General features: G+C 45.9%; 1 protein-coding gene across 7 annotated transcripts in view; it reads left to right on the top strand.

Annotated features, from left to right (window-relative positions):
• The window catches only part of IFT122 (intraflagellar transport 122), a 69,664-nt gene that overhangs the window by 11,720 nt on the left and 30,225 nt on the right, over positions 1 to 27,719 (top strand). For 5 of the 7 annotated variants that reach the window (XM_064274854.1, XM_064274853.1, XM_064274852.1 and 2 more), the window contains exons 4-15: positions 4,814 to 4,892; positions 6,247 to 6,323; positions 10,203 to 10,269; positions 11,268 to 11,414; positions 12,539 to 12,715; positions 14,652 to 14,727; positions 16,125 to 16,316; positions 16,474 to 16,612; positions 17,695 to 17,897; positions 19,075 to 19,212; positions 20,500 to 20,664; positions 23,112 to 23,309. In XM_064274854.1, the coding sequence (XP_064130924.1) occupies positions 4,814 to 4,892; positions 6,247 to 6,323; positions 10,203 to 10,269; positions 11,268 to 11,414; positions 12,539 to 12,715; positions 14,652 to 14,727; positions 16,125 to 16,316; positions 16,474 to 16,612; positions 17,695 to 17,897; positions 19,075 to 19,212; positions 20,500 to 20,664; positions 23,112 to 23,309 (1,658 nt within the window). The remainder of the gene's footprint in view (positions 1 to 4,813; positions 4,893 to 6,246; positions 6,324 to 10,202; positions 10,270 to 11,267; positions 11,415 to 12,538; positions 12,716 to 14,651; positions 14,728 to 16,124; positions 16,317 to 16,473; positions 16,613 to 17,694; positions 17,898 to 19,074; positions 19,213 to 20,499; positions 20,665 to 23,111; positions 23,310 to 27,719) is intronic. The other 2 variants (XM_064274856.1, XM_064274855.1) reach the window with 1 other exon arrangement.

Raw genomic sequence — 27,719 nt, 5'->3', positions numbered from 1 at the left:
TGACAGATTGAATATGGTGTATGAAGAAAGAGCGGTCAAGAATGACCTCAAGATTTTTGGTGAGCGACTGGAAGGAGCTGCCCTCAGCTGAGATGGGGATGACTGCAGGTAGAGAAGAGGCTTACACCGGCAGATGAGTTCAGTTATGGACATGCTGAATTTGAGAAAAGTTGACGATGCAGGAGAAAGAGGAGAAAATTGCTGAAACAGAGTCCTTGAGTAGGCAAGAGGCAATGGGATCTAGGGCATGAATGGAGGGATTCGCTTTAGCTAGGAGGATGGTAGGAGGGCATGCTCCTAGCTAAGACAGGAGTGCAGAGGCTGGTAGGTGGGTGGATGTGGTAGTAGGAGGCTAATGGAAATTCTCTTTGAATTCCTTCAATTTTTTGGTCAAGTAGTAAGCAACATAGTCAACTGAGAGTGAGAGTAGGGAAGGAGGTGTTAGAGAGTTGAGGAGAAAGTGTCAAATTGCTGTGCAGGAGACGTATAGTAAGATCTCTGGGGTCCTGGTGCACACTGGGGGCTCACGATCATGAATTTAAAGCAAGGTCAGTTGGTGTGATTCTGTAATTTTCTTCAGCTACTTTTAGCTCCACAGATGCAACGGCAGAGGAGGAAGAGTATTGGATTTAACCAGAGCGGTGGTTTTGTAAGCAAATGTCAGGACAGAGTGAAAGGGGGCAAGGAAGCAGAAGGTGCGTGCAAAGGAGCATACAGGTTGACCTTGAAATATTTCCTGAGTAATGACAGGAGAAGGAGCCATGCTGGTGCAGTGGTTAAGCGCTCAGTGGCTAAGCAAAAGGACAGCAGTTTGAACCCACCAGCTGCGTTGCAGGAGAAAGATGTGGCAGTCTGCTTCTGTAAAGATTACAGCCTTAGAAACCCTATGGGGCAGTTCTACCCTGTCCTATAAGGTCGCTATTAGTTGGAATCGACTTGGTGGCAGAGGACCTCAAGGGTGAGAGGCAGTGGAGAAGTTGTAATCTTGGTGGGATCGAAGGAGTATTGCAGTTGGGGTGCCAGGTGGAATGGAAAAGAGAGGAGGTGGTGGCCAGAGAGTAGGTACATGAAGTTGAGACTGAATTAACAGTAAACCCTAAGAAGAAAGGCCTGGTGACCTGCTTCCTGAAGATCAGCCGTCGAAAACCCTGTGGAGCACAAGTCAGCTCTAACACACGTGGGGTCACCAACAGTCAGAGCTGACTCGATGGCAACTGGTTCTTTAAGTGCTCATTAAGCACTTACTAAAAGGAACTGCAGTGAATAACTGGGCCAAAAACTGGATGCCTGTCTTGAGGGGCCTAAACCCATAGGCCAAGCCGAGATCCCACAAACTCATCACCTAGTTAGCACCAGCTTGCTGAACCTGGAGCAGGAATTTTGAAAACAGACTCCTCTCTTCCAACAAGGAGTATGTCAGATGGTATTCATTAAGTTCTAGAAAAAAAAAAAAGAGCAATGGGAAAATGTAACGATTCAAGTTAAGGTTAACCACCATCATTATTTATACAGTGATTTCCAGTGGGTCTTTTTTTAGTCTTAGCCCAAAATACTACACAAAAGTATGATATTTAATTTTTTATTTCAGTTACAGGGCTACTGTTTTTATATCTCAATTTCAAAAGTAAAAGCCTCTACTCGTTCTGCAAAACAGCTGATACCATAAATCAAAATCTAATCTTCACATGGAGGAGAATTTAAACTAATGATGATACCAACTGGATATATAATAATATTTTTTTACATGCGATAAAGGTATTGTGGTTAAACAGATATAATCGCAGAGATAAATACGTATTTATGAGGTGATATAATACTTCTGATTTGGTATAAAATGATGCAGCGGAGGAGGCAAAATTGTGCATGTGTGTTAGAGAGGAAGGGACAACTGAAACAAGCCAGTCACATGTTGATAATTGTGGAAAAGAATGGGATAGTCTCTCTACTTCTGTTTATGTTTGAATATTGTCATAATAAAAAGTAAACCATAAAATAAAATTATAGTGATAAAGCAAACGCAAAACAAAACAAAAAACCAAGAGTTAACAGTAAATCCATGCTACCCCACCATGTGGGAGTAGTGGGAAGAACATGGGCTTTGGAATGAGACAGCTCTGAGTTCAAACCTCAGCTCAACACCTAAAGCTCTGTGACTTTGAGCTGGTTATTGAATCTCTCTGACTCAGAGAGAGATTCAGTTTTCCCGTGAGTCACATGGCTGCTGGGTTGGAGATAACATTCTAACACCACTACTGAGAAGGCACAGAAGCAGAATGTTTTGGTGCTTGAATGAAACCTGGAGGAGATCATTCAGGCTCCAGGTTTTTAACCTCTCTTGGATGATGGACCTCATTGAAAATCTGACGAAAACTATACGTACCTCTCTAGAGAAATGCACATACTTCATGTATACGCAAAATTTCTAAGCATACAATTTTAGTCTGATCTAGCCCAATGTTTTCATTTTATGCCTACATGAAAACCTAGGTAAGTCAAGTGACTTGCTGAGGTCTTGTAGCAAGTTAGTGGCAAAGACATTAATTTCTTGGCTGATAGGCAGGTGCGTTTTCCATGGCAGTCACACTTTTTACGTGAGTGTCTGAGTTCAGGTTGAGAGTAATGTTATGGAGAGACCTACTTTGAGGGAGCCTGCAGAGCTGAATGTTTCTGCTTCATCCTGGAAGCCTATGTGGAACATAGGCTAATCCAGGGCCTGGTGCAAAGCCAGCGGGCACAGAGGACTGGTGGGTCACTGGAGTTGAGCAGCATGGAGGGACTCAGCCCTCACCTGCAACACCATTGAGGCTCACAAGGATGTCAGAGTGTGACGCACCATCAGCACCATTTTATAGCCCTTTTCAGAGTCCTTTATTGAACGTCTTAGTCAATTCTCCCAAGAGGCAGGGGAGGGCTTACTGCCTCTTCTCCCAGATAAGAAAACAAGTTCAGAGTGGTTATGGAAGATGGTAGCAGAGCTGGGCTTGACCCAGGTCCCCTGACTGCAGAGCCTGGTTATTTCTGCCTCCTCATGACCCTTGTGTGATGATTAAGAAGTCTTTTAATTCCTCTAAACTGGTCCATTTCCCTTAGACCTGAAAATTGAGGTACACTGAATTACATTTTGCTCTTTATGTCTGCTTGTGGCTTATTTCCCCCTTAAGTTTAATAAGTATTTAATGAGCAACCGTGATACAAAGACATTGTTTTATAGTTCAAGAAAAACAATGTGAAGAAATAGTAGTAATAATAATAGCTAATTTTTTTTTTAGCATTCTATTCTAGGCATTGTTCTAAGCATATATATGTGCTCATTTAATGTTAACAACTGTGAGGTGAGTACTATGATTGCATCCATTTTTTCAAGTGAAGAAATAAATGCATAGAGATGTTAAGTAACTTGGCTTGGGTCATAGCAGCTGGTGAAGGGCATCACAGGGAATTCTAGCTCAGGGACTGTGAGCCCAGAGCCCATACTCTTAATTACCTCACTCTGCTGCCCACCAGTATGAGAGAGAAGTGACAGAAATAATGATAAGTTCAGCCAGTGTTAAAGGTGCTTTACAGCTATTTGTTGATCCCTGCAAATACCCTCTGAGTAAGGTATTATTATCCCTCTCTGTTTCAGATGAAGATATTGAGGCTCAGAGAGCAGGGACTTAACCCAAGGTTAATTTCTACTTGCCCTAAAAATAAAGTATCTGGTCCACGCTTACCTCTTAGTCCTCATCTCTTACCACATTAGGCAAAGGCTCCCTGTTGTTGCTGCCATTATACCCAGCTCTTCTCTGGAGTACTTTGCAAACATGTAACAATATAATTAATAAGTAATTACTTGTGTTGCCTCCCTCCAGTCCATTCTTTCATAAAACCTCAGTAATGCACAAATGCAAATCTGATCCGTCACCTTTCTGTTTAAAGCCTTTCTTTGACTTCCCATTGCTTTGGGATAAAAAGCAAGATGTCTCCTGTGGCCCCAGAGGCCCTAGAGGGCCTTCCTGTACCCACCTCACCCCCTGCCCTTGGTGTTCCACACTGGCTGCCTCTCTGCCCCTTAGACATGCCGGGCTTTCTCCTGCCTCAGGGCCTTTGCGTGTCTGCTCCATCCCTGTGAATGGGTGTTTCTGCTCTCTCTTCACGTAGCTAAGCTTTGCTCATCCTTTATGTCTCAACTGAAGGATCTCATCCTTAGAGAAGCCTTCCTCATACCAAGGCCCTCATCTAAGTTGCCAGTTGCCATCAAGTCATTGATGACTCAGGGTGACTCCATGTGTGTCAGAGTAGAACTGTGCGCCATATAGTTTTTGATGGCTGGTTTTTACAAAGTAAATGGCCAGGCCATTCTTCCGAGGTGCCTCTGGTAGCTCTCGAACCTCCAGCCTTTTGGTTAGCAGCTGAGTGCATTAACTGTTTATACTACCCAGGGACTCCCATTATTTGCTTTCATAGGACTCACGTATTTTCTTACCACATTGTATTTGTGTTGGATTTTTTTAATGCCTACTTTTTCTACTAGACCAAACTCCATGAAGGTAGGGATCATATGTGTTTTAATCATGACTCTGTCCTTTGCACAGAACATAACACCTAGCATGTAGTTGGCCCTCATATATCTTTGCTTATTTGGTGCCTGACAGAGCAGGATTTGAACCCAAATTTGAACTGCCTCCAAAGTACTGCCTCCCACTATTGGTAAGAAGTAGAGAAGAAGCTGACACTTACAGGTCCCTTAAAGAACTAATTTTCTAAGAAGTACTCTTTGGGAAATGCTGGTTTAAAACAAACATGAAAAGCTGCTTTTTGAAAACATTTTTAGGCAAGCGCTTTGCGTCTGGATCAGCTGACAAAAGTGTTATTATCTGGACATCCAAATTGGAAGGCATTCTGAAGTACACGTAAGTTTCAGGTTTGGTTTATAGTGTTTTTAGTTTGACCCTTATCTTTTTGAGTGACTGAAGCAAAAGCCCCTTAGAAAAGATGGAAGGAGGAACTTTTTTCTCTGAAATTGAACTTGGAATTAATTTATGGGTGTGTGTAGTGGTTATAGGGAAGCTGGGTAATAAGCAAATGAACATTTCTTGAACACTTACTGCCATGGCCAGCACTGGGCTTGGTGTGTCGTAAAGTTCATCTCAGTTAATCTGACATTGCAGATTCCACTCCCAGCCCCAACCTGGACCTCTTCCAGTGTCCCCATCTTAGGGAATGGCCTCACCTCCACTCAGTGTCAAAAGCTGGAAACGCAGGGTCAGCTGTGCACCAGGTAGGAGGAACTGGTTTGGTTTGTCCAGTTCAAACCCCTGCTGAGAATTTGCATTCCATCCCCAGATGTACTGAATCAGAATCTAAATTTTAACAAGATTCCCAGGCGATTCTTATATGTAACTTCCTGGAAACTTATTAGAAATGCAAATTCTCAGTGGGGCTCAAATTGGAACCAGTTCACAGCTCTGGTTATTTCCTCATCCCTCCACCTAGTTGACCCCACTCACCCTGCAGATCTCAGGCTCAGATGCTACTTCTTCAGGGAGCCTTTCCTGCCCCTGTAGACTAGGCCAGGTCTCCTTCCTGGTGTTTTTCACAGTTGTGGTTTCACGTTTGCTTTCGTCATTGACTGATGCCTCCCAGCAGCCAGTAAGCTCCATGCAGGCAGAGACTGCATCTGCTTTCGCTAATCATTGTGTCCCTCGTGCTAGCACAGTGCTGGTTATCAGCAGGCAATGTTTGAACGAATGAATGAACAAATGAACAAATGAAAGAATGAAACTGGGGCCCAGATGCCACGCGTGATGCGTGACTCTCACTCCGTTTTCATTGTTGTGTAAATATTTGCCCTGTTTCCAGATCTTGGCCTGTAATGTTTTCATTGCTCTGCTCCGGTATTTCCAATCCTCCACAAAGCAGTGAGAGGAACCCCATTAATAAAGCACTTACTGTGCTCCTGGCATGATTCTAGTGCTTTACATCATTATCTCATCAGATCGTAAGCCCGAAGTGTCCAGCAGATAGTCCTGGGGGAGGTGGCGTTTAGCTAGGCCAGAATGGTGGGTAATATTTCGAGAAATGAAAAGTGGGGTGAGGGGCAATCCAGAAGGAGAAGAGTTACACCCTGAGCTTTTGGTGGGTTACTTGCAGAAGCACTGTGGTGTGTAATCAGAGAGGCTGTGGGCTTATCCTTAAAATCTGCAGCTGTAGCCACTGAAGCTATTGTGGTTTGTGTGTAATAACCTACAGTTGTTTACTTCCCAGGCACAGTGATTCTATACAATGTGTCTCCTACAACCCTGTGACCCACCAACTGGCATCCTGCTCCTCCAATGACTTTGGTAGGTTCTGATTTCTGATGTCTTGTCTTGGAATAACTGAAAATCTGGGCTACAAATACTGACATCCAGGCTGAATGTGGTGGTTTTGTCCTAAAGGGATTAATGCTACTTCTCTTCCTTCAACGTCTGGGGAGAGGCTGACAGTTACTCTTTAAGCTGTGTAGAAACCGAGAGCATGAATGATGAGGTTGAGTCTGGCAAGAAATGTGGGAGACAGCAGGGAGGGCCTCAGGGGAAGGTGAGTGGGAAGAAGGACAGGAGGCTGCAGGCACCGCACAGGTGTTGCCGCTTCAGAGAAACCTCCCTGAATCCCATAGGCAAGGACAGTTCAGTTGTCCCTACCTCTGTGCCCCCACCGCCATGTATGTGTGAAATTCTCCACTGTTTCAACTGGCCTTCGTGCAGTGTATTGTCATTTCTTGTTTATGAGCAACAGCTATCCTCCCTGAGGGGCTGCACACCCTGAGGAGCTCACCCTGGCCTCACACACACACTGGGTGGGGCTGGCATGGAGGAGTGCTCAGTAAAAAGTTTACCAAGTGAGGGAGTGATGGTGGGGAATGGCTATCACTCATCTCTACTAAAGGTCACACTTCGGATTTTCAGTGCCATCAATTCTGTCTGTCTTGCTAAGAGATCGAAGGGTACAATGGAATGGCCATTAGACAAGGAGCCAGAGACCTCAGCCCTCTCTCTACTTCAGTTTCCTTATCTGTTGTTGTTGTTACGTGCCATCGAGTCGGTTCCGATTCATAGCGACCCTATGCACAACAGAACGAAAGGTCCTGAGCCATCCTTACAATTGTTGCCATGCTTGAGCTCATTGTCGCAGCCACTGTGTCAATCCACTTCATTGAGGGTCTTCCTCTTTTCTGCTGACCCTGTACTCTGCCAAGCATGATGTCCTTCTGCAGGGACTGATCCCTCCTGACAACATGTCCAAAGTATGTAAGACGCAGTCTCACCATCCTTGCCTCTAAGGAGCATTCTGGCTGTACTTCTTCCAAGACAGATTTGTTCTTTCTTTTGGCAGTCCATGGTATATTCCGTATTCTTCGCCAACACCACAATTCAAAGGCGTCGATTCTTCTTCCGTCTTCCTTATTAATTGTCCAGCTTTCACATGCACATGATGTGATTGAAAATACCATGGCTTGGGTCAGGCGCACCTCAGTCTTCAAGGTGACATCTTCGCTCTTCAACACTTTAAAGAGGTCCTTTGTAGCAGATTTACCCAATGCAACGCATCTTTTGATTTCTTGACTGCTGCTTCCATGGCTGTTGATTGTGGATCCAAGTAAAATGAAATCCTTCACTACTTCAATCTTTTCTCCGTTTATGATGATGTTGCTTATTGGTCCAGTTGTGAGGATTTTTGTTTTCTTTATGTTGAGGTGTAATCCATACTGAAGGCTGTGGTCTTTGATCTTCATTAGTAAGTGCTTCAAGTCCTCTTCACTTTCAGCAAGCAAAGTTGTGTCATCTGCATAACGCAGGTTGTTAATGAGTCTTCCTCCAGTCCTGATGTTATCCATAATTTGTCATGATCCACACAGTTGAATGCCTTTGCATAGTCAATAAAACACAGGTAAACATCCTCTGGTGTTCTCTGCTTTCAGCCAGGATCCATCTGACATCAGCAATGATATCCTTGGTTCTGAAACCGGCCTGAATTTCTGGCAACTCCTTGTTGATATACTGCTACAGCCGTTTTTGAATGATCTTCAGCAAAATTTTGCTTGCGTGTGATATTAATGATATTGTTCTATAATTTCCATGTTCGGTTGGATCACCTTTCTTGGGAATAGGCATAAATATGGATCTCTTCCAGTCAGTTGTCCAGGAAGCTGTCTTCCATATTTCTTGGCATAGACAAGTGAGCACCTCCAGCGCTGCATCTGTTTGTTGAAGCATCTCAATTGATATTCCATCAATTCCTGAAGCCTTGTTTTTCACCAGTGCCTTCAGAGCAGGTTGGACTTCTTCCTTCATTACCATCGGTTCCTGATCACCTGCCACCTCTTGAAATGGTTGAACATCAACTAATTCTTTTTGGTATAATGACTCTGTGTATTCCTTCCAGCTTCTTTTGATGCTTCCTGCGTTGTTTAATATTTTCCCCATAGAATCCTTCACTGTTGCAACTCGAGGCTTGAATTTTTTCTTCAGTTCTTTCAGCTTGAGAAACGCCGAGCGTGTTCTTCCCTTTTGGTTTTCCATCTCCAGCTCTTTGCAGATGTCATTATAATACTTCACTTTGTCTTCTCGAGACGCCCTTTGAAATCTTCTGTTCAGTTCTTTTACTTCATCAATTCTTCCTTTTGCTTTAGCTGCTTGACGTTCTAGAGCAAGTCCTATTACCCACCCAGTCAACCTCACAGATACAGTTCCAAGTTTAAGGGAGAATGTAATTGAAAGCACATTGTACACGTAAATGGGGAAGGGACTGTCATTCATTAAAACAAAATTTAGCATTTTCTCCATGTGAGGCATTGATCAATGTGCTTACTTTGGAGATTAAGAAGAGAAGATAGAATCCTTGCCCTCAAGCAGCTTGTAGTCTGGGTGGTGGTGGGCACCCTGGCAGAATAAAAAATATAATATTAATAGTAATATTTGTTGAATGTGAAGTGATCAGCACTGTACTAACAGTTAAAAATGAGTTCCTGTTTGAACTCTATGCCAGCCCCTGAGGTTCGGTGTTGCTCTTATTCCCATTCTACCGATGAAAAAGAACTGGGGTCTACAGCAGTTCAGTGATGTGCCAGAGGTCAAATTCGTGGAGCCGGGTTTTGAACCCAGGCCGTGTGCTTGCACCCAGATCTGTTCTGGTGAGCGCCATGAAGGGAAGGCCCAAGGGAAGAGTCTCCTGTGGCTGGAAGCTCTGGCGGGCTCAGTGGAGCAGAGATAATATGTGCACAGGTTAAAATGTTTGGGGAGACATTCTGGACCAGGGAAAGAGAAAGATAATTTGTTTGCTGTTGGAATTTGCCATGTAAATATATTTTTACACTAGGTTGACCTTCTGTGCTGGCTCAGGCAAAAGCATAGAATTTGCTTATGTTGTCTGGACATACACCTGTTGTTGTGGGGCACTGAGCTAGAAGCATCTAGGGGCAGGAGGGACCTAGCCTCAGGTGACCAGTGAACCATGGACAGGGCCCCGCTCAGGCAGGGTCATGTGCCATGCTGAGGCCTGGGAAAGGAACCTGGATTTTAAGAAAGCATCAGTCATTGCTTCGAATATTAAGTTGTAAACGGGGTGCAATGAACAGTGAAGTTGTCATTTCTTTGAGAGTTAAACCCCTGAAATCTTGACATTAAAAAATTATTTGTATACTAATTATTTAATTAACAAAAACATTTATTTAAAAAGTTAGAAATTCACCGTTTACAAAAAAATAGTTATAGATTCACGGTAAATTGCAAAGCTATTACTGAGAAATCTTAGTTACCGTTCATCCAGCCTCCCCCAGTGGTGGCATCTTATGTAACAACTGTACAGTATTACAGCCAGGAAACTAGGATCGGCACCATGTGTGTGTAGGTCTGTATCATTTTAGCGCATGTGTACATGACTATCACAGTACAGAACTACCCCCATCACCACAAAGATACCCCTTTACAGTCACACCCACCCCCTTAACCCCTATTACCCCAAGCCCCTGGTAACCACAGGTTTGTTCTCTAGGTCTGTAATTTTGTCTTTGGAGGATGGTATATAAATGGAATCATACAGTATATAACCTTTTGAGATTTTTTTTTCACTCAGCAAAATGCCATGGAGATCCATCTAAGTTGTTTGATATATCAATAGTTTGTTCCTTTTTATTACTGAGTACTATTCCTACCAATGTCTGTTATTGTTTTGTGTTGAAGGCTTGTGGTCTCCTGAACAGAAGTCTGTCTCCAAGCACAAATCAAGCAGCAGGATCACCTGCTGCAGGTAAGTTGAGATGGTTCTGAAGGTAGGCTTTATGCTCCCTCTTCTTCCGAAGAAACTCTCACAACCCAATTATTTCACACAGCAGAGAAGTCCATGTGTTAACTAGTGGGTCTGGACCTCTGTGTTCCTCTTTTGTCTCCTTCATTGGAAAGACCTGTGCCTTAATCATCAAGCGGAAGAAAACTACAAGTTCCCTTCTTGCTCCTGTCTAGCATCAGGTGTCCTCAACATTCAGTGTACTCAGTGGAGGCTCTCTGGAAACGTGAGGCTGCCTGTCCTCTGCACAGTTGTCCAGGCAGCATGTGTGGTGGAGAAAGCTTAGGCTTTGATGCTAGACCTGGTTTAGAATAAAGATTCTGCCACTGACAAGCTCTGTGACCTTGAGTAAGTTACCCAATTTCTCTGAACTGGAGCCTTCAGCTCCTCTTATCTGACAGATGGGGATAAAAATACCGACTTGGCAGGGTTGCTCTGAAATGCACACAAACCAGTGAGTATAAAGCCTGCAGCAGAGCGCCTGGCATAGAGTGGGCACTCCGTAAACCTTAGCCATGATTGCTGTTCAGCTTCCGAGTATAGCCTTTCTTTCATTCAAAAACATCTATAGAGCTCATACTGCATGTCAAGTCCTGTCCTAGGAGCTGGGAATACATGAAGACATGGGTTCTGTTCTTCAGGCATTCTTGAAGTGGGAGGGGGATGTACTGGAGAGTGGGGAGCAGGGGCTGGCCGAGAGATGCAGGCACGTGCTACGCGCCATCATGGAGGTAAGTACAGAGAGCCGTGGGCACCGCTGCCTTCACATCTCATGGTAGATACCAGAAACAAGTGGGATTTTAAGTTTGGTCCTCTGATTTTACATCAGGACCAAGGATGAAGAAACCGTGGCCTTGCTGTTGTTGCCTCATCAGACTATGTTTCAAACCAGGGTGTCAGCCTTCTCACTGAGTTCTACCTTCCTTTCCCTGTCCAATGCTCCTTGTTGTTTGTGTGCACAGCTGGACAAATGATGGTCAGTACCTGGCCCTGGGGATGTTCAATGGGGTCATCAGTATCCGGAACAAAAGCGGCGAAGAGAAAGTGAAGATCGAGCGGCCGGGGGGCTCCCTCTCCCCGATATGGTCCATCTGCTGGAACCCTTCGAGGTATGCTTCCAGCTGTTCTCCTCCTAGGACAAGCCCCATTATGGACAAGGCTTTGCTCTGCAGGCCAGGTTTTTCTCTCTCCCTGAGGTCTCCATGCTATTGAGAAGCTTCTCATCTCATGTAATTGGTCTTGCTTTTAACCTGTTCCATTTGAATGGAATTTTTTAAGAGCCCTTCTTGAGTTTTAGAGTGAATCCCTGAGATTTAGCTAAGCAAATAAGTTATTTAGACCAGCCCAAAGTGTGTATGTGTGTGTGGTGTGTGCCTGTGTGTATATGGTGTGTGTGTGTGTGTGTGTGTGTGTGGTGTGTGAGTGACACAGGAGGGCTCTTCCTTATGAATTAACCGCCCACCTCTCTGCTGTGGCTCTGTGGAGGCATCTCTATAGGACAAGCTTAGGAATGCCCATCTATTTTCACCTTTTCCCTTTTTCAGTTCCTCCCTCCAAGTCTGGGCAGAACATGTGCCCAGTAATAAAGAGGTGAAGATAGCTTTTTCACCAGCCTTTTTTTGCTGCCCTTGACAAAAAGTAAAAATTCCCCAAACTTAAGTCTGCATATGCCCAAAAGCCGATAGGTCCGCACACAATTGGCATCTACTTTCTCAAACCTTACACACACTTCCTTTCTAGGCCCAGCGGACTTTGAGGGTGGACTTAATAGCTTTGTGTGCTCTTTGTATAGTCCTATAGTATCATTAAACCATCAATATCCTCTGCAGAATCCTCTGAAGGTAAATTAAAGGCCACCCTACCACCAAGTACCTAATGTTTATCAGCCCAATGTCATTTTATAGGAGGGTGCCTACTTGATTTAGAAGGCTGTTTAAATCCATTGCCCAGCCTACACCAGATTATTATGCTTCTTCCAAGGCTGTACCATGCATGTCTAATGCCTTCAAAGGCCATTAGCTTGCCTCAGAGTTCCTGCTGTTTGGTTTTGTGGCCACAGATGACTCTGTGGTTTCAGGGTACCATTTTTAATTCATGAGAAGCAGGATGCCCAGTGTACCTGGAGGCTGTCCTCCTCCGGATAGGGCTCAGGGACTTCTTGACAGGTTTTGAAATTATAGCTTTAGGGTAGTTCTAGGCAACGTGATTGTGAACAACCACTTACTGTCTACAGCCGATGGGAGAATTTCTGGATGAACAGAGAGCACGAGGATGCCGAGGAAGCCCTTGTCAACAGATATTTTCAGGAGCTCCCTTCCACTTGGAAGTCAGCAATGTACAGTAGTCAGGGTAGTGAGGCAGAGGAGGAAGAGCCAGAGGAAGAGGACGACAGTCCCAGGGACGACAACTTGTGAGTGTGTCCTGAGGAGCGAGAACCCTCCCGGTCAGGGATCAGGCCTCAGCGCAGACCTGAGGAGGCAGGGGCTGTCAGGGGCGCCTTTGCCAAGAGGGCCCCAGGGGAGCAATGCAGGGCCAGGGGAGTTGGTGCTGAAAGCCCCCGCCCCCCCAGCAACGGAATGCACCCTTCAGAGTTGTATGGGGGGCATGGAATTATCCTCGGGGAAATTTTAGAAAATACTGAAAAGTCTAAAGGAGAAGGTTCAAATTTCTATAAAAGCCATCCCCTGAGAAAACCACTGTTAGGATTTGGGTGCGTTTCTCCTCAGTTTTTTAGTGTGTTCATATAGTTAACTAAATTACATCCTTTTTTTTTTTTTTTTTTTGGTTCTCACTTAACATCCTAGAGTGAACTGTTTCCAGTAACATTAGAGAAGTCCTTTGAAAACATGACTTCTCATTTCTTGAGCATTTCCCCTGTTACACATCCCATGCTGCATCTCACCTTGCATTTGTCAGGACGCATTGGAGAGGAAGCCCTCATGCTCCCCACAGTTCTTACATCCCAGTACTGGCTGCCCAGGCATTCTTCTGCCCTTCAGTTGAGATTACCTGGGGGACAGACATTGGCAGGCGGGAGTGGGGAAAGCTTGGGTGGCCAGGACATTCTGATTGACCAATAGTGATTTAGCTTGGGACTTTCGACACTGTGCTATATGGCACCCAGGGTTTCTTGGAAGAGCCCCAGGCATCAGAAGGTAGGAGGGAGGGACAAAGACAAGGAGGCTGTTGTAGGCTTCAGGTCCCCATCTGCACTTCAGCCAGAGCAGCCCCAGTTTTCTTGTTTGACATTAGTTTTTTGGATTTTTTTTTTTCCCAGTACAGGGTCCCACTGCCAAGGGGGAAAAAAAAAAAAGGCCGGAAGCTACCAGTCCAGCTCTTAGGGGCTGACCCCAGCCTAGTGTGGTCTTTCTAAGAGAGCCACTGGGGGCTGGGCTTCTGGACTGAAGTTCACCTCTAGGAGCTGGAGATGACCCTCCCTTCCTGTTCACATCCCTCTTTGTCTTTTTTTTCCCTTTAATAATGAGCTAGCGCCTATGATGATTTGCCACTATTGGCTGGATTTTGAAAGAAGGCTGCCTATGGATTGTCTAGTGGTGGTGCCAGAAAAGCTGGAGTTAATAAACAAAGGAGAGGCCACATGAGCGGGATGAGGACCCGGCCTCAAGGGCTGAGAACACCTCTGTCTTGGACAGAATTCTTGAGTAGCTTGTTCCCCATCCTCAGCTGTGGGGGCTCTTCCTTTGTGCTAGTCCTACAGCTGAGTCTCAAGGCACGGGTTTTGACAGTTGCTCCGTTTCAGTGATGGATGTTGGTCCCCAGAGGGCCCACTGCTCTTTTTTTTATTAGATCCAGTCAGGAACTATTTCACCTGTGTGGGAACCCCAACTGAAAGAAGCTGGTTTCTAGATATTAACTTTCCCTTTTCGAGAAGAGCAAGCAGTCCATTAATAAGTCAGAGTCTGTGTCTTCCCACCACAAAAAATCTGTTTCTCAGCCATCTCTCCAGATGCTTATCGCATAAGAGAAGAGCAGTCCTAGATCTGCAACCTTGCTCTTTCTTAGCTCCACTTCCCAGAAAGCTTTGAAGTGCGGGCTATATGCTCTTCAGCTTGGCAGTGCCCTATCACCATAAGCTTGTGGCAAGGGATTCGGTGAAATAATAGATCCCAGAAGGGGCTTGAGCTTCACCGCTGCTTTGTCCCATTGGGCTGACTGGTAGATTGATGGGCTAAATTATAACTTGTGGCCTCAATACAGCTGTACAACAATTGGCAACCTGACGCCTGGGCCAGGGCTTTCTTTTCCTATTGTTTATGAAACCCTTAGTGCTACACTCCTCAGCAGACCATGGCCCCACATAACTTCTTTTGTCTTCTGTTGATTAGAGAGGAACGTAATGACATCCTGGCCATAGCTGACTGGGGACAGAAACTTTCCTTCTACCAGCTCAGTGGTAAACAGGTATGTAGCTCTGTGCAAACTTTTTGGGAGATAAAGTTGCAGTCATACCTGTTATGGTATATTTTGGCCTTCTGACGTAGTATTATTACAAATTGTACATTGTTACTGTCAGCTTCTCCTATCAAGCATTTATTGTGATACTAGGTACTGTGCTCAATGCTTTGTATGCTTGATCTTATTTAATTCTTAAAACATTCCTGTTAAGTAGGTACTTTCATTATCATCATTTAAAAAAAGGGTGACAAAGACGCAGAGCAAGGAAATAATATGCCCAAGTCCCACCAGCTGGTAAACAATGGGGCCTGGGATTAAAACCCAGACCACTTTGACTCTAACATCTTGCTCTCCATCATGACTGTACCTTCTTGTATTTGCATTCATCACCCTACTAACCTGAATGAGCACCCTCTTAAGCCGCCCTTCAAGCCCGTGTTAGGAGCAGCTGACATTAGGCTGTGTGGGTCAGAGCCTCTGCCTTGCAAGAACTCACAGGCTGGCGGGTGGGGCACACTTAAGAGCAGACACTCCCAGTGCCACGCAGTAAGTGGCACAGTGGAGAGTTGTGCAGACAGACAGCTGTAGGGACACAGAAGAGGGTGACATCACTGCTTGTGGGAGATGGGAGATTTCATAGAGGTGGTCTTAGAGCAGATGAGTAGGAATTTTCTAGAAAAAGGAGCCAAGCTGCTTAGTATGTTTCTGTCACCGTTCACCAAGTATAGGGAAATTGTGGCCATTATTTCTTCAAATATTTTTTCTTCCCCATTCTCTCCTATCCTTCTGGGACTCAATTCCACATACATGAGACACTTTGATATTGTGGCCCGGGTCACTGAAGCCTGTTTGTTTTTTTTTTTATTCTCTGATCTTAAGATTGGATGATTTCTGTGGCTCCATCTTCAACTTCATTGACTCTTCTTTTATTTCCAATATGGTGTTAAGTCCCATTCAGTGAATTTTTTATTTCAATTATTTTTCAGTTCTAGAATTTCCTTTTTTTTGTGTAGTTTTTATTTTCTTGCTGAATATGCTGTATTCATTGCAAGCATATTTTCCTTTCTGTCTTTGAGCATAATTATTAATAAACCAAAACCCAACGAGACCATTGCCATCGAGTCGATTCTGACTCATTGCAACCCTATAGGACAGAGTAGAACTACCCATAGGGTTTCCTAGGCTGTAATCTTTATGGAAGCAGACTGCCACATCTTTCTCCCATAGAGTGGCTAGTAGGTTCGAACTGCCAAACTTTTGGTTAGCAGCCAAGCACTTAACCACTGCACCACCAGGGCTCCTTTCCTCTCACTGAAGTTGGTGGGAAGAAAAACCCTTAATTGTATTGAGACTATAATGGATTCAGAAACGTTTTTTTCTTGGTGTGTGTACTTTCTCCTCAGATTGGGAAGGATCGGTTGCTGAACTTTGACCCTTGCTGCATCAGCTACTTTCCTAAAGGGGAGTACATTTTGCTGGGGGGCTCAGACAAGCAAGTGTCTCTTTTCACCAAGGATGGAGTGCGGCTTGGGACTGTCGGGGAGCAGAACTCCTGGGTGTGGACATGTAAAGTGAAACCCGATTCCAACTATGTGGTAAGAGGAAGGTTCTTCTCTTGGGCTTTTGCTTGAGGAGGCCCTAAACTTCAGTCCTGCTTAGCCAGTCAGAATATTGCCATTTGCTCCTGACACGTGGGAGATTAGACCCTTTCTCCACAGAAAGCTGGAAATTGACAACTGTCTTCCGTTCCAGGTGGTAGGCTGCCAGGATGGCACCATTTCCTTCTACCAGCTAATTTTCAGCACAGTTCACGGGCTCTACAAGGATCGGTATGCCTACAGGGACAGCATGACTGATGTTATCGTGCAGCATCTGATCACCGAGCAGAAAGGTAAAAGGCAGGTATGAGAGAGAGGCTGAGGGAGCTGGCGACAGAACAAGTGAAATGATGGCCTTTTGAGAACATGTTAGACCACTGCTTCTTGCCTTTTTTTTTTTTTTTTAATGAAAGCAATAAACCCTCTTTCTAAAAAAACTGTACACACAGAATTTTGCAGATAATTCCAAGGGGTACCTGGTATGTGGACTCTGGCTAAGGAGGGATAGCTTGCCGCAAGCCAGGGCAGAGTGGTTGACCTGAGCTGGTCTCTGTGGACCTAAATCCCTTCTGGTCCAAGTCACTTCTAGGGTACCTCTCACCACAGTTTGCACTGGCCTCCTGGCACGTCCTTCCCCTGAGATAAGCAGGGCCACTGGGCTGAGCACAGGCTTTGGGCAGAACATCAGGGCTCCAGTCCTTATGCAGTCAGCCCAAGCTCAAACCGCTTTCTCCTCTTCCTGCTGAGTAGCGATCGTGATTAAACGGGCTAGGAATCCACTTGTTTTAAGTGTGTTCCTAACCAGCTGTGCTGTCCGCCCCACGCTGAATTGGCCTGTAGAGCTCCAGGTTGACGGTGGTTCCCCTCTAGGAGCACCTCTCTTTGAAGATTCCAGCTGTGATGATATGGGTGTAGCCACTTGGGCAGCTTGCCAGGTTCCTTTCTGGGCACATATTCCCCACCTGGATGGCAGTGAGAGTATGAGAGCCTAGTGTGGACCAGAAATGTGTTGTCAAGGGTGGGAGTGGCCAGAGCTGAGCTGAGATCAGTCCCTTAGGCAGGCCCCAGGTCATCAGGGGCCGTTAGTGCTGTGCAAGGAGATTAGATTTAGACTCAGCAAGTGATGAAATCTTGTTTTCCATACTTAATTGCAAGCTTTTGACCACAAAAATTGCATTGTATGTGACTTTGAATCCCAGTGCTTAGCAGAGTTGATTGTACATGTTAGACACTCTGTAAAGATTTTTTGGATGAGAGTGTCTCATTTAATTGCTAGTAGCATTAAGTAAATCATAGCTTTTAATTTCTCTCTCTTGTACCTTACTTAACAACCTCTTTGCTAGAGCTGGATTTTTTTTTTTTTTTTCTTTGACAGTTCGGATTAAATGCAAAGAGCTTGTCAAGAAAATTGCCATCTATAAAAATCGATTAGCTATCCAACTGCCAGAGAAAATTCTCATCTATGAGTTGTATTCAGATGACTCGTCAGACATGCATTACCGGGTGAAGGAAAAGATTGTCAAGAAGTTTGAGTGCAACCTCCTGGTGGTGTGTGCAGATCACATCATCCTCTGCCAGGTGGGCAGCAATGTGTAGGCGGGTCCAGCTGAATCAGCTCCATGCTCCCCTCAAGGGGAGGGTACCAGGAGGTGGTTTTATAATTGGTCACTAGTGTCTGTTCGTTGCTTTCCTTTTACTGACATCTAGGTGAACCAGAATCTACTAGAAAGCCATGGACCATAAATGGAGAATACGTTTGTATATTGCAGAGTGTTTTGTTATACTGGGATTAGGTAATTAGATACATTTTAATAATTTAAAACACAAATTGGTATCTCACAAAATGAAGATCGATTTTTTTTTTTGTAGACATATACACAATAAAACTTAATGGTATCAATTCAAAAATAGTAAAGAAAGTTTTACTTCCTAAGAAGTTTTCTTCCACAGAAAAATTTTTCTCAGCTTTGAGTTTGCTTCCTAGAAAGTATCCAGGTCAATGCTAACAGAAGTTCGGAAAGACTTTGAGAGAAGGCCAGCCTAGCATCTTTCTTGGAAGTAGAGGTAGCTTTTGTCTTACCTAGGCCTACAGGGAAAGAGCCCTGATGGTGCAATGGTTAGGTTCTCTATTGCCAGCCAAAAGGCTGGCAGTTTGAACCCATCCAGCTGCTCTGCGGGAGAAAGACTACAGCCTAGTAAACCTTATGGGGTGGTTCTCCTGTGTTGCATGGAGTCACTATGAGTCGAAATTGACTCGATGGCACCTGACAACAAGGCCTATAAAGAAAAAAACCTTTTGCCGTTGAGACAATTCCGACTCATAGCGACTTTATAGGACAGAATAGAACTGCCCCACAGGGTTTCCAAGAAGTGGCTGGTGGATTCAAACAAGGCCTATAGGGAGTGTTAAAATGGAAGAAATGCTTTGGGAATCACCATAGTGTAAATGCTATTAAAATGTTTCTTTAAAAGTCTAGAACTCAAGCGGCTCAGGGGTGCCCATAGGATAGGTATGGCAAATAGGTATACTTTTAGGTGTCACCTCTGGTCAAGCTGCCTGAAGTTTACGTTGAAGAGCTGAGCTCAGTGGGAGAGACTTTCATGATGCCTTAATGATGTCAATCATGGGGACTAGATGGGGTTAGAGCCCTGAATGTGTAGGTGCGTTCCTCCCTTAGTTACAGGAAGACCTCCTTGGGAGGCCAGGAACATTTACTCTGCTGAATGCCCATGAAGATCTGGGTTTGCTTTCTAGGAGAAAAGGCTGCAGTGCCTGTCCTTTAGTGGAGTGAAGGAGCGGGAGTGGCAGATGGAGTCTCTCATTCGCTACATCAAGGTGATTGGTGGCCCTCCTGGCAGAGAAGGTCTCTTAGTGGGCTTGAAGAATGGGCAGGTGAGTGCTCCATTGTGTCTCCTGCCAGGTGGATTGCAGACACAGACGTCTACACTAATTATGATCCTGTGGTGTTTTCCTGGGGCAAGAAAAGGGCTGCTTCTCTCCATGGGCACATTGGAGGGCAGCCCAGAGTTTAGTTTTATGAGGACAGCTTCAGGCCCAAGGGGCAATAACCTTCTGATTCATAACCTGCCCACATCTGGCCAGGCTGACACTGCGGCCTCTGGGCTATACTTAGGGGAGCAGACTAGTGGGGTTAAGGTCACCCAAAAGGTGGGGATTTGTTAGCAATACAGCTTTGGTGGCCGGCTGGAGAGGGAGGTAGAGATAATAACTTAGGTCAGGGCCCTATTAGGAAAATGAATGGATTAGGGCATTGTTGCCCTGCATGTATCTCAGAGAATGCTAGGCCCTCAGGATATCACTCGATGTTATAAGAAAATGGGTCCTTTGGTGTGGCAAATCTAGGTTATATGAAGTTAAACAGATTTCTGTGTGTGCATGTTCTTTTCTCAAAATAAGAAAAGTTCTAAGTGGGCCATGTGGAAATGTGCCAGTGAAAATGTAATTGCATTAGCCTGAGAGCCAAGCTGTCTAGCAGATGGCTTGTGGCTGAGGCTTGTCAGGTCTTTCCTGGGCATGGAAATAATGGAGTCTGAGAGCAGTGGGAGCCACAGAGAAGTGACAGCAGAGGAGGAAGAGCCTGCTTCTCACAATAAGTGATCACTTCCAGCATGATGGCTGAGACCATGGGCTTTGGGGTCAGGGCAACGTGGGTCCATGTTCGTGCTTACCTGTCACTAGCTGTGTGACCTTGGAAAGGCCACTTCACCTCTCTGTGGCCCAGGTTTTACAGATGAGGATAATACCTGTTTCACATGGCTGTCTACTGCAGTCACCAAATGGTAGCTGTCATCCTCCTCATTATTATTCTTTTGCTGGGGTTATACCAGTATTTACCATAGCCTCCTCCTGTGTTAGTCTGTGACTCAGATCTCTGTTAGATGGTGTCCCCTAACCCTGCAGTTTAGGTAATATCATTAGCAAATCCCCAGACCGAGCAGGCATTAAAGTGAGTTTGACGTGTCTTGAGGCCTGCCATTACTTTGGCGACTTCTGATGAACCCCCTTCTTCCTCCTGATGAATCTTTTTCTCTGTGTGGAGCATCTAGTGAGGGTGGTGGGAGTTGTTCTTGACGAACACATGGGAATCCAACAGCCTGGCAGTGGTTCAGGGTCTTGTTGCCATGGTGATGCACACTTTTTTCTCTGAAATTTCGGCAGATCCTGAAGATTTTCGTGGACAATCTTTTTGCTGTTGTCCTGCTCAAGCAGGCCACAGCTGTGCGGTGCCTGGACATGAGCGCCTCCCGCAATAAGCTGGCCGTGGTGGATGAAAACGACACGTGCCTGGTGTATGACATCCACACCAAGGAGCTGCTCTTCCAGGTGAGGTCTGAGAGGGTGCTCGAGAACATGGGACCCTTGATTAGAGCCTTTCCTCAGGCTTTCCAGTCACTGAGGAGATTCTCACACCCTGCACACAGACCCCTGGGAGGGATGGTGAAGTGTAGGGGCCGAGCACTGACTCCAGATCAGAGGTCCCCTGTACATCCTGCCCCTCCCACTCACTAGCTAGAGGGCCTGGGCAAGCCTTACTGAACTTTGTAACATGAATGGGCAAGTGACACCTTTCTTACGTGGTTACTGTAAACGGTAAATAAGATCACCTAAGTGAAGCACATTGTAGACTCTCAGAAAATGGGTTAATATGATGGTTTTCTTTTTAAGAATACTGTTCTCGCCTGTTGGGGGCCGCATGCATCTATGGGTGACCTAAGATGCAGTAAGGAAATGGGACTGATTTTATCATCTGAAAGAAGGGAAGGGATGAGGGGAGAAGCCCTCCCTTCTACTGTTTCACAAGGATGTTATGAGTCAGCAAAATATGGAATGCTTCGACCTTTTGGGGCATAGGCATTGTTTAAACATTGTTGGGTCCCGTGTCTGGAGGAAGTGTGTCACTGGAGAAGAATGTCCAGCGGCTCCAGAGCGAGTGACTGCTGGCTTTCTGCTGGACTCAGGCTGCTCTGGGCCTCTTTAGGGCTTTGTAACTAGTCAGAGGTGGTTTGCCTAAAGTAGGTTCCTCCCAAAGCTGGAACCTCTCCTGACTGGCTTCTCTTCAACCACTGCAGAATTCCCCAGTGTTATGGGCAGATTTAGGTCTCCCCATTGTCCTTGGCTGTGGAATCAGAGGGATGGAGGGTGCCTGGAGTAGGGAGGTGCCTCAGTCAATTGGAAGGGGTTACCTGGCTACCCTCTAGCCCAGAGGTGGCTCCCAATTGATAGAAACTCACGCAGATCACTGGGAAGCAGAGTGGTTTAGGGGAAAGAGCACAGACTTGGCCTTCAGATAGACCTGTGCTATAATCCTGCCTTCATCACTTACTTTGTGATCTTGAGCAAGTTAGTGAACCTCTCGGAGTCTCAACTTGCTTATTTCTAAAATGGAATAGTAGTCGCCTCACAGAGTTGCTACAGGATTAAATAAGATACCACAGTGCCTTGCTCAGTGCCTGGCACAGAATAGGGTCCTAAATACTGCTTTCCTTCTCTCCTGTCTCCTCCTCCACCCCCACCTGGCAGTAGGTCAGCAGGCCCCCAGCTGTGAATCTGGGTCTGAGCCTAGAAGCTGGTACCAAGTAGGAGGATACGTGTCCTCCCTAGTCCCCCTAATGGCTCAGACATAGGGTAGGGAATAAAATTCTCAGACCTTGTCAGGAGACATGAGCATTCTCAGCTACTCTTTTGCCTACTGGCTTTTTCTCCTCCCCGCTGCCCCTGCCTCTGCAGAGAAAAACAGCTATATTGTTTGGTTTTTTTTTATTATAAAAATAATCCATGCTTATTGTGAAAGAGTCAAACTGGCAGAGAGGTAGGAACGTCTACAGGCCCCTGGGGCTCCAGAGCTGAGCAGAAAAGTCGGGGGGAGAGGGTGCCTCCCAGGGTGACTGTATTTTTACAATGTGTGAATTGTAAATGCAGAGACATTCTATTATTTTCTAATTTTAAAAATAACTCACTGTTCTTTTCCTTATAAAAAACAATAGTTGTTCATGACAAAAAAAAAAAAATCAGGCAAACAAAAAAATGAAGAAAGTAGAAAGCACCCACAATTCCACCCACCCAGAAACGATCACCGCTAATCCTTTGGGCTATATCCCTGTAAACCTTCTTTTGTGTATAGCTGTGTACATTTTTTCTTTAGCAAAAGTGGGATCCCACTTTACTGATTTTTTTCTACTTATTGCTGTCATTAACTGCTGTCAAATCGGGCCTCCAACTCATGGCGACCCCATATACGACAGAATGAAACGCTGCCCTGTCCTGTGCCATCCCCATTATTGGTTGCATATCAGACTGTTGCAATCCACAGGGTTTTCATTGGCTGGTTTTCAGAAGTAGAGAGCCAGGCCTTTTTTCCTAGTCTGTCTTGGTTTGGAAGCTCCACTGAAACCTGTTCAGAATCACAGCAACATGTAAGCCTTCACTGACAGACGGGTGGTGACCGCACATGAGGGGCGTTGGCTGGAAATCGAACCTAGGGCTTCAACATGAAGGTGAGAAGTTTACCAGAGAACCAACAATACCCCTCTCTAGGTAGTGGTAATAATGAGATTTTTCAAACATAATACATGCTTATTCAGAAATTCAGACAATACAGAGGAGCTTACATCCGTGCCTCTATCCATTTCTTTCTGATCCTTCTTTCCTCCTTTTCCCTCCATCCCACTGTGAGCACGTTAGGGTGATCCAGTCTTCAGAAAAAGTGCTCGAATGAAATGATGCCAAAGTGCAGGGTGGTCTGACAGGATCTCACCATCCCTGTCCTCTAGGAACCAAATGCCAACAGCGTGGCCTGGAACACCCAGTGTGAGGACATGCTCTGCTTCTCGGGGGGAGGCTACCTCAACATCAAAGCCAGCACCTTCCCCGTACATCAGCAGAAGCTGCAGGGCTTCGTGGTCGGCTACAACGGTTCCAAGATCTTCTGCCTCCATGTCTTCTCCATGTCGGCCGTGGAGGTACCCCAGGTAACCCGGGTGCCTTTTGGCTCTTGCAGGTGGCAGGGCAGACACGGCCTGGAAAGCCTGGCCCCTCACTGGTGTTTTGGGGAAGGGGTAATGAGGAGCGATGGACGAGAGATAAGAGTAGCCGCTAGGATATCATGGGAGGCACTCTGGACTTGGACCTAAACCCTGTGTCACCCTGTGCAACCTGTGTGTCTTTGGATAAATAGCTCAACCTCACTGAGCCTCCATTTCTTTCTGATCTTTCTTTCCTATAAGTGTTTTACTGAGAGTCATGTGTGGGGCAAAGTGGAGTGAGCCAGGAAAACTGGAAGTTTAGCAGGGTATACATACAGGCCCGTGGATGGCAGTAGTGTGGGTGTGGGTGTGGGTGTGTGTGTGAGAGAGAGAAAATGGGTGGGTGTGTGGGCTGCAAAGGGACCCTGGGACTATGTGCACAAGTCACCTGAACTAGGAGGAGGCCAGAACAGAAATGGGGGGCTGGAGTATGGAGCCAAAGATTGATAACTCATTTGTGGCTGGCCTCGTCACTGCTGCCCCCAGCTGCCTGCCTGCCTCACAGGAGAATCGTGTTCATGGTAGAACTGTCATAAAATAGAGGTAAGCTCCAGGAGAAACCTGAGCCCTCAGGATCCCGTCCTCAAGAGAGAATCACTCTGAGATATTTTGGCATATATCCACCCAGACTTTTTCTATACATGTGTGTAATATACGCATATATAAAACAAGTATATAATTTTATATACACATTTTTAAACAAAAATGGAATCATACTGTAAATATTGTTTCATGACTTTTATCTCTCTAAGTATTGTGATCTATAGATGAAGCCTATAGATTTCTTGTACTAATTTACCAAATGTGGGCCATGAACAAGAAATAGAGACATTTCACCACCTTCCTGCACTGCCATCTTTTCATCTAACCTAACATTTATGTATTGCAGACGCATCACTCTATATGAATTGTTGGCCATTAACTGGTAATCTAAACTAATAGTCCGACTTTTTCACTCAGCAATCTGCTGAAAACGTGGTTCCATGTCAATAAACATACTTCTCCAGCATTTTAAAATATTAAGATAATTGTAGATTTACATGCAGTTCTAAGAAATAATACAGAGATCCTGTCCACACTGCGTGGTTTCCTCCAGTGGTAACATTTTGCAAAACAATGTCACAGCCAGGATGCTGACATCGATACAACCACCCATTTTGTTCAGATCGCCCCAGTTTTATTGGTACTTGCGTGTGTGTGTGTTCAGTGCCATACAATTTTATCACCTATGCGGGTTCATGTACCCACCACCGCAGTCAAGAAACTGAGTGCTTCCGACACCAGAGGACCCCCCTGTTGTGTTGCCCTTTCATTACCTGCCCCACCACCCTCCTGCCCTTCCCCCAAACCCAGTGCCGTCGGGTCGATTCCGACTCATAGCGACCCTATAGGACAGAGTAGAACTGCCCCATTGAGTTTCCAAGGAGCACCTGGCGGATTCGAACTGCCAACCCTTTGGTTGGCAGCCATAGCACTTAACCACTATGCCACCAGGGTTTCCGCCTTCCCCCAGCACTGTCTAAGGGCTGCATTTTATCCCATCACATGGATGTTCCACAGCTCACTCAACCAGCACCTGCTGTTGGATGTTTATGCTGCTTCCACCCTTTTTTGCTATTGTAAATAGTGCTGCAGTGGACAGTCTGTTAGCTACGTTTTTCCATCTGTCCCAAATTAGCTCCTTGGTATAAATTTCCTAGAAGTTGCTGGGCCAAAGGCTATGTACCTTCGAAAAATTTTTAAACATACTTCTAGATTGCCTTTCAGCTGGGTTGTATCAATCTACGTTCCCTCCACATAGTTCATCTTCACTTACTACCCACCCCTGCCCCCGTGGCTGCTTGTACAGGGCCAGGCTGGAGTCAGCTTCTTCATGCACACTGATAACGCCCTCGTTACTAATTATGTAAAAGTCCCTCCATCAGTGCCTGACATCGAGCAGTTACTTAAATATGAGTGGGATTCAGATCTAAGAAAAGGGAAAAAGAAAACACCAAGAGAAGGAAGGGAGGTGGGTGGGGAAGGGGGCAAGGACAGCCCCTCCTGGGCTGCTTCCCTGCAGCCCTGTCTGCTCCCATCGCAGCCCCTGTACCACATCCACCAGGAATCCTCTCTCCCTCAGTTGTGCCAAATGGGCTATGCTTATGAAAGTCTTTCTCCCAGGGTTGCCATCCTGACCTCAAAAATAAATGCAGTTTGCTGCTCCCTGACTGGCTGGCCAAGGAGAGCCAAAGGGGCGACCGGGGCTTCCTGTGCCAGGACCTTGAGCTTCAGTAGCCAAAGCCTCCCTGTGGCCGCACCAAGGCGATCATGCTGATGCAGCAGCATGGAACTGCCAAGGGTTAGGAAAGCAGCCTCAAGACAAAGGCTATTTCTCTGTCGCCTCTGCCTCCAGCCATCCTGTGGTTTTGGCCTAGAAAGGAGGGAGAAAGCATCAGACCCACTCCTGGGATTTCTGGTTTCCTTTCGAAATCTGCATCATCTTGTGCAAGAACTGATTTCTCTAGGCTGCCAAGTAGGGTAGCAAGCCCTAGCTGGATTTCCTGGTTGCGGGGAGAGGAGGTAGTGACTTCATGTTAGGAAACTAACGGTGAGGTACAAAAGTATAGCACAGGGGCTGTTGGTTCAGTTAGTATTTTTTAAAATTCTTGTGACTCTCACTCTGAACTTCTGCCTCCCAAGCAAGCCCGAGTGTTAACCATTAGTTGTACGCACTACTGATTTGCCTGTCTGAGCCCCCATCCCACCCCTTGGTGCATTTGGCCGTGCTGTTCAGGGGACGGAGCTCTGTCTTGGAATCCTGCCTCTGTTACCTGGCCCAGCTGTGACCTTGAGCAATTCAGCTCACCAATTAGGCCTCACTTCCTTTTCTGTGAAATGGGCCTAGTTTTACCCATCTTTCTGGTGTTATCTGACCCCATTCCTACTATGTATTCCTATTATTACTATAGACAATCATGAAGTAGCAAACGTTACAAAATAAAATGAAGTTGGAACAGAGTGTCCTTTACTAAAGGAGTTTAGAAAGGAAAGAGCATGGTGGATGGTGAGTTTGAGAAGCTTCCAGGAGGTGGTGAAACTTGATCTGACCCTGAGAGGGCTGAAAGAGAGAGAGGAGCAGGGAGGGAGGAGGCAGAGGTGGGCGTGGGAACAAGCAGGCATGTTTGGGAGCTGGTGAGGAGCTGATGTGAGTGAGTGAGTGGAGGCCGAGATGGATTGGGCTCACTTTTTGCCCAGTGCTTTATCATTTTCAAAGCACCTCTCGTATTTGTCCAAGGTCGCCGTGAGCTGGGCAGGGCATCTAAACAGAAGGTAATACATTTGTCCAAAAGCCACACCGCTCAGATGGGACTGAGCCAGGCCTGGCTTTCCTCTCAGCTGATGCCCAGTCCACACTCTGGTGCCACCCTGAAGGAAGGGAAGGTGGGCTGGGCTGGCGCAGTAGGAGAGAGAAGCACTCGGAAGCACCACATCTTGCTGTCAGAGAGCAAACAGGCTTAAAAGGAAAAAAAAAAAAAACCCTTCAGTGCTAAAAAACTGGGACAGGAAATTTCAAAGATAAAGGCCCTAAATGGAAAAAACAGCTCCCAGCTCCATATTTGGGAATCATTAGCAGAGAGGTACTGGCTGATTGATCCTCACTGCCCAGGAATCCAGGAGAGATGCTGCTTCCTTAAGTCACATTGATTGGCCCAAAACAAGGGCAGGGCCTTTCGTTGTTAAAGATATCCAGGCCCAGCTCTCCTTGCTCACACATGTGCGTGTGTGTACACACACAAACACACACGCACCCCCAAGAGGCAGGAAGGAGCACTGGACCTGGGGTGAGGCTGCTCTGGACTCCAGCCTGGACCTTACATTTCCCAGTCCACAGACAAGTCAGTTGCCCTCTCTGAGTATCCGTCTCCTGAGCTATAAATCAGGGAATAACAATACCTACTACACAGGGCTGTTGGGACAGATCCCAGAGCACTTTGTGAACCTAAAAAAGACAAGTTATAAGGAACAATTCACAGGTACTCTCGGTGAGGCAGCCCCATCTGGTAGGAGGGAGTTGGTTCCCACTGTCAAAGGAGAAGACTTGTCTCTAGAGCCTTTGTATGTAACCTGGAGCAAATCACTTAACTTCTGTAGGGCTGATTCCCCCTAAGCAGGACCATTCAGACCCTTCCTCACAGTAACGTGCTCTTCCTTCCACAAGCGTAGCTGAGGGCTTGCTGAGGGAGATGAGGAAAGCCCAGCCGCTGCCTCAAGTTGTTCATAGGCTCGTGGGGAGACAGACATGTAATTGCCACACAGCCTGAGACCTGAGCAAAGGGCAGAGACTCCTTTCCTGGGGATGGGCTTAGGGGTCAA

This window comes from Loxodonta africana, chromosome 22, assembly GCF_030014295.1.
Source record: "Loxodonta africana isolate mLoxAfr1 chromosome 22, mLoxAfr1.hap2, whole genome shotgun sequence".
NCBI classification, from domain to species: Eukaryota; Metazoa; Chordata; class Mammalia; order Proboscidea; family Elephantidae; genus Loxodonta; species Loxodonta africana.
This window is presented reverse-complemented; position numbering and strand designations above follow the sequence as displayed.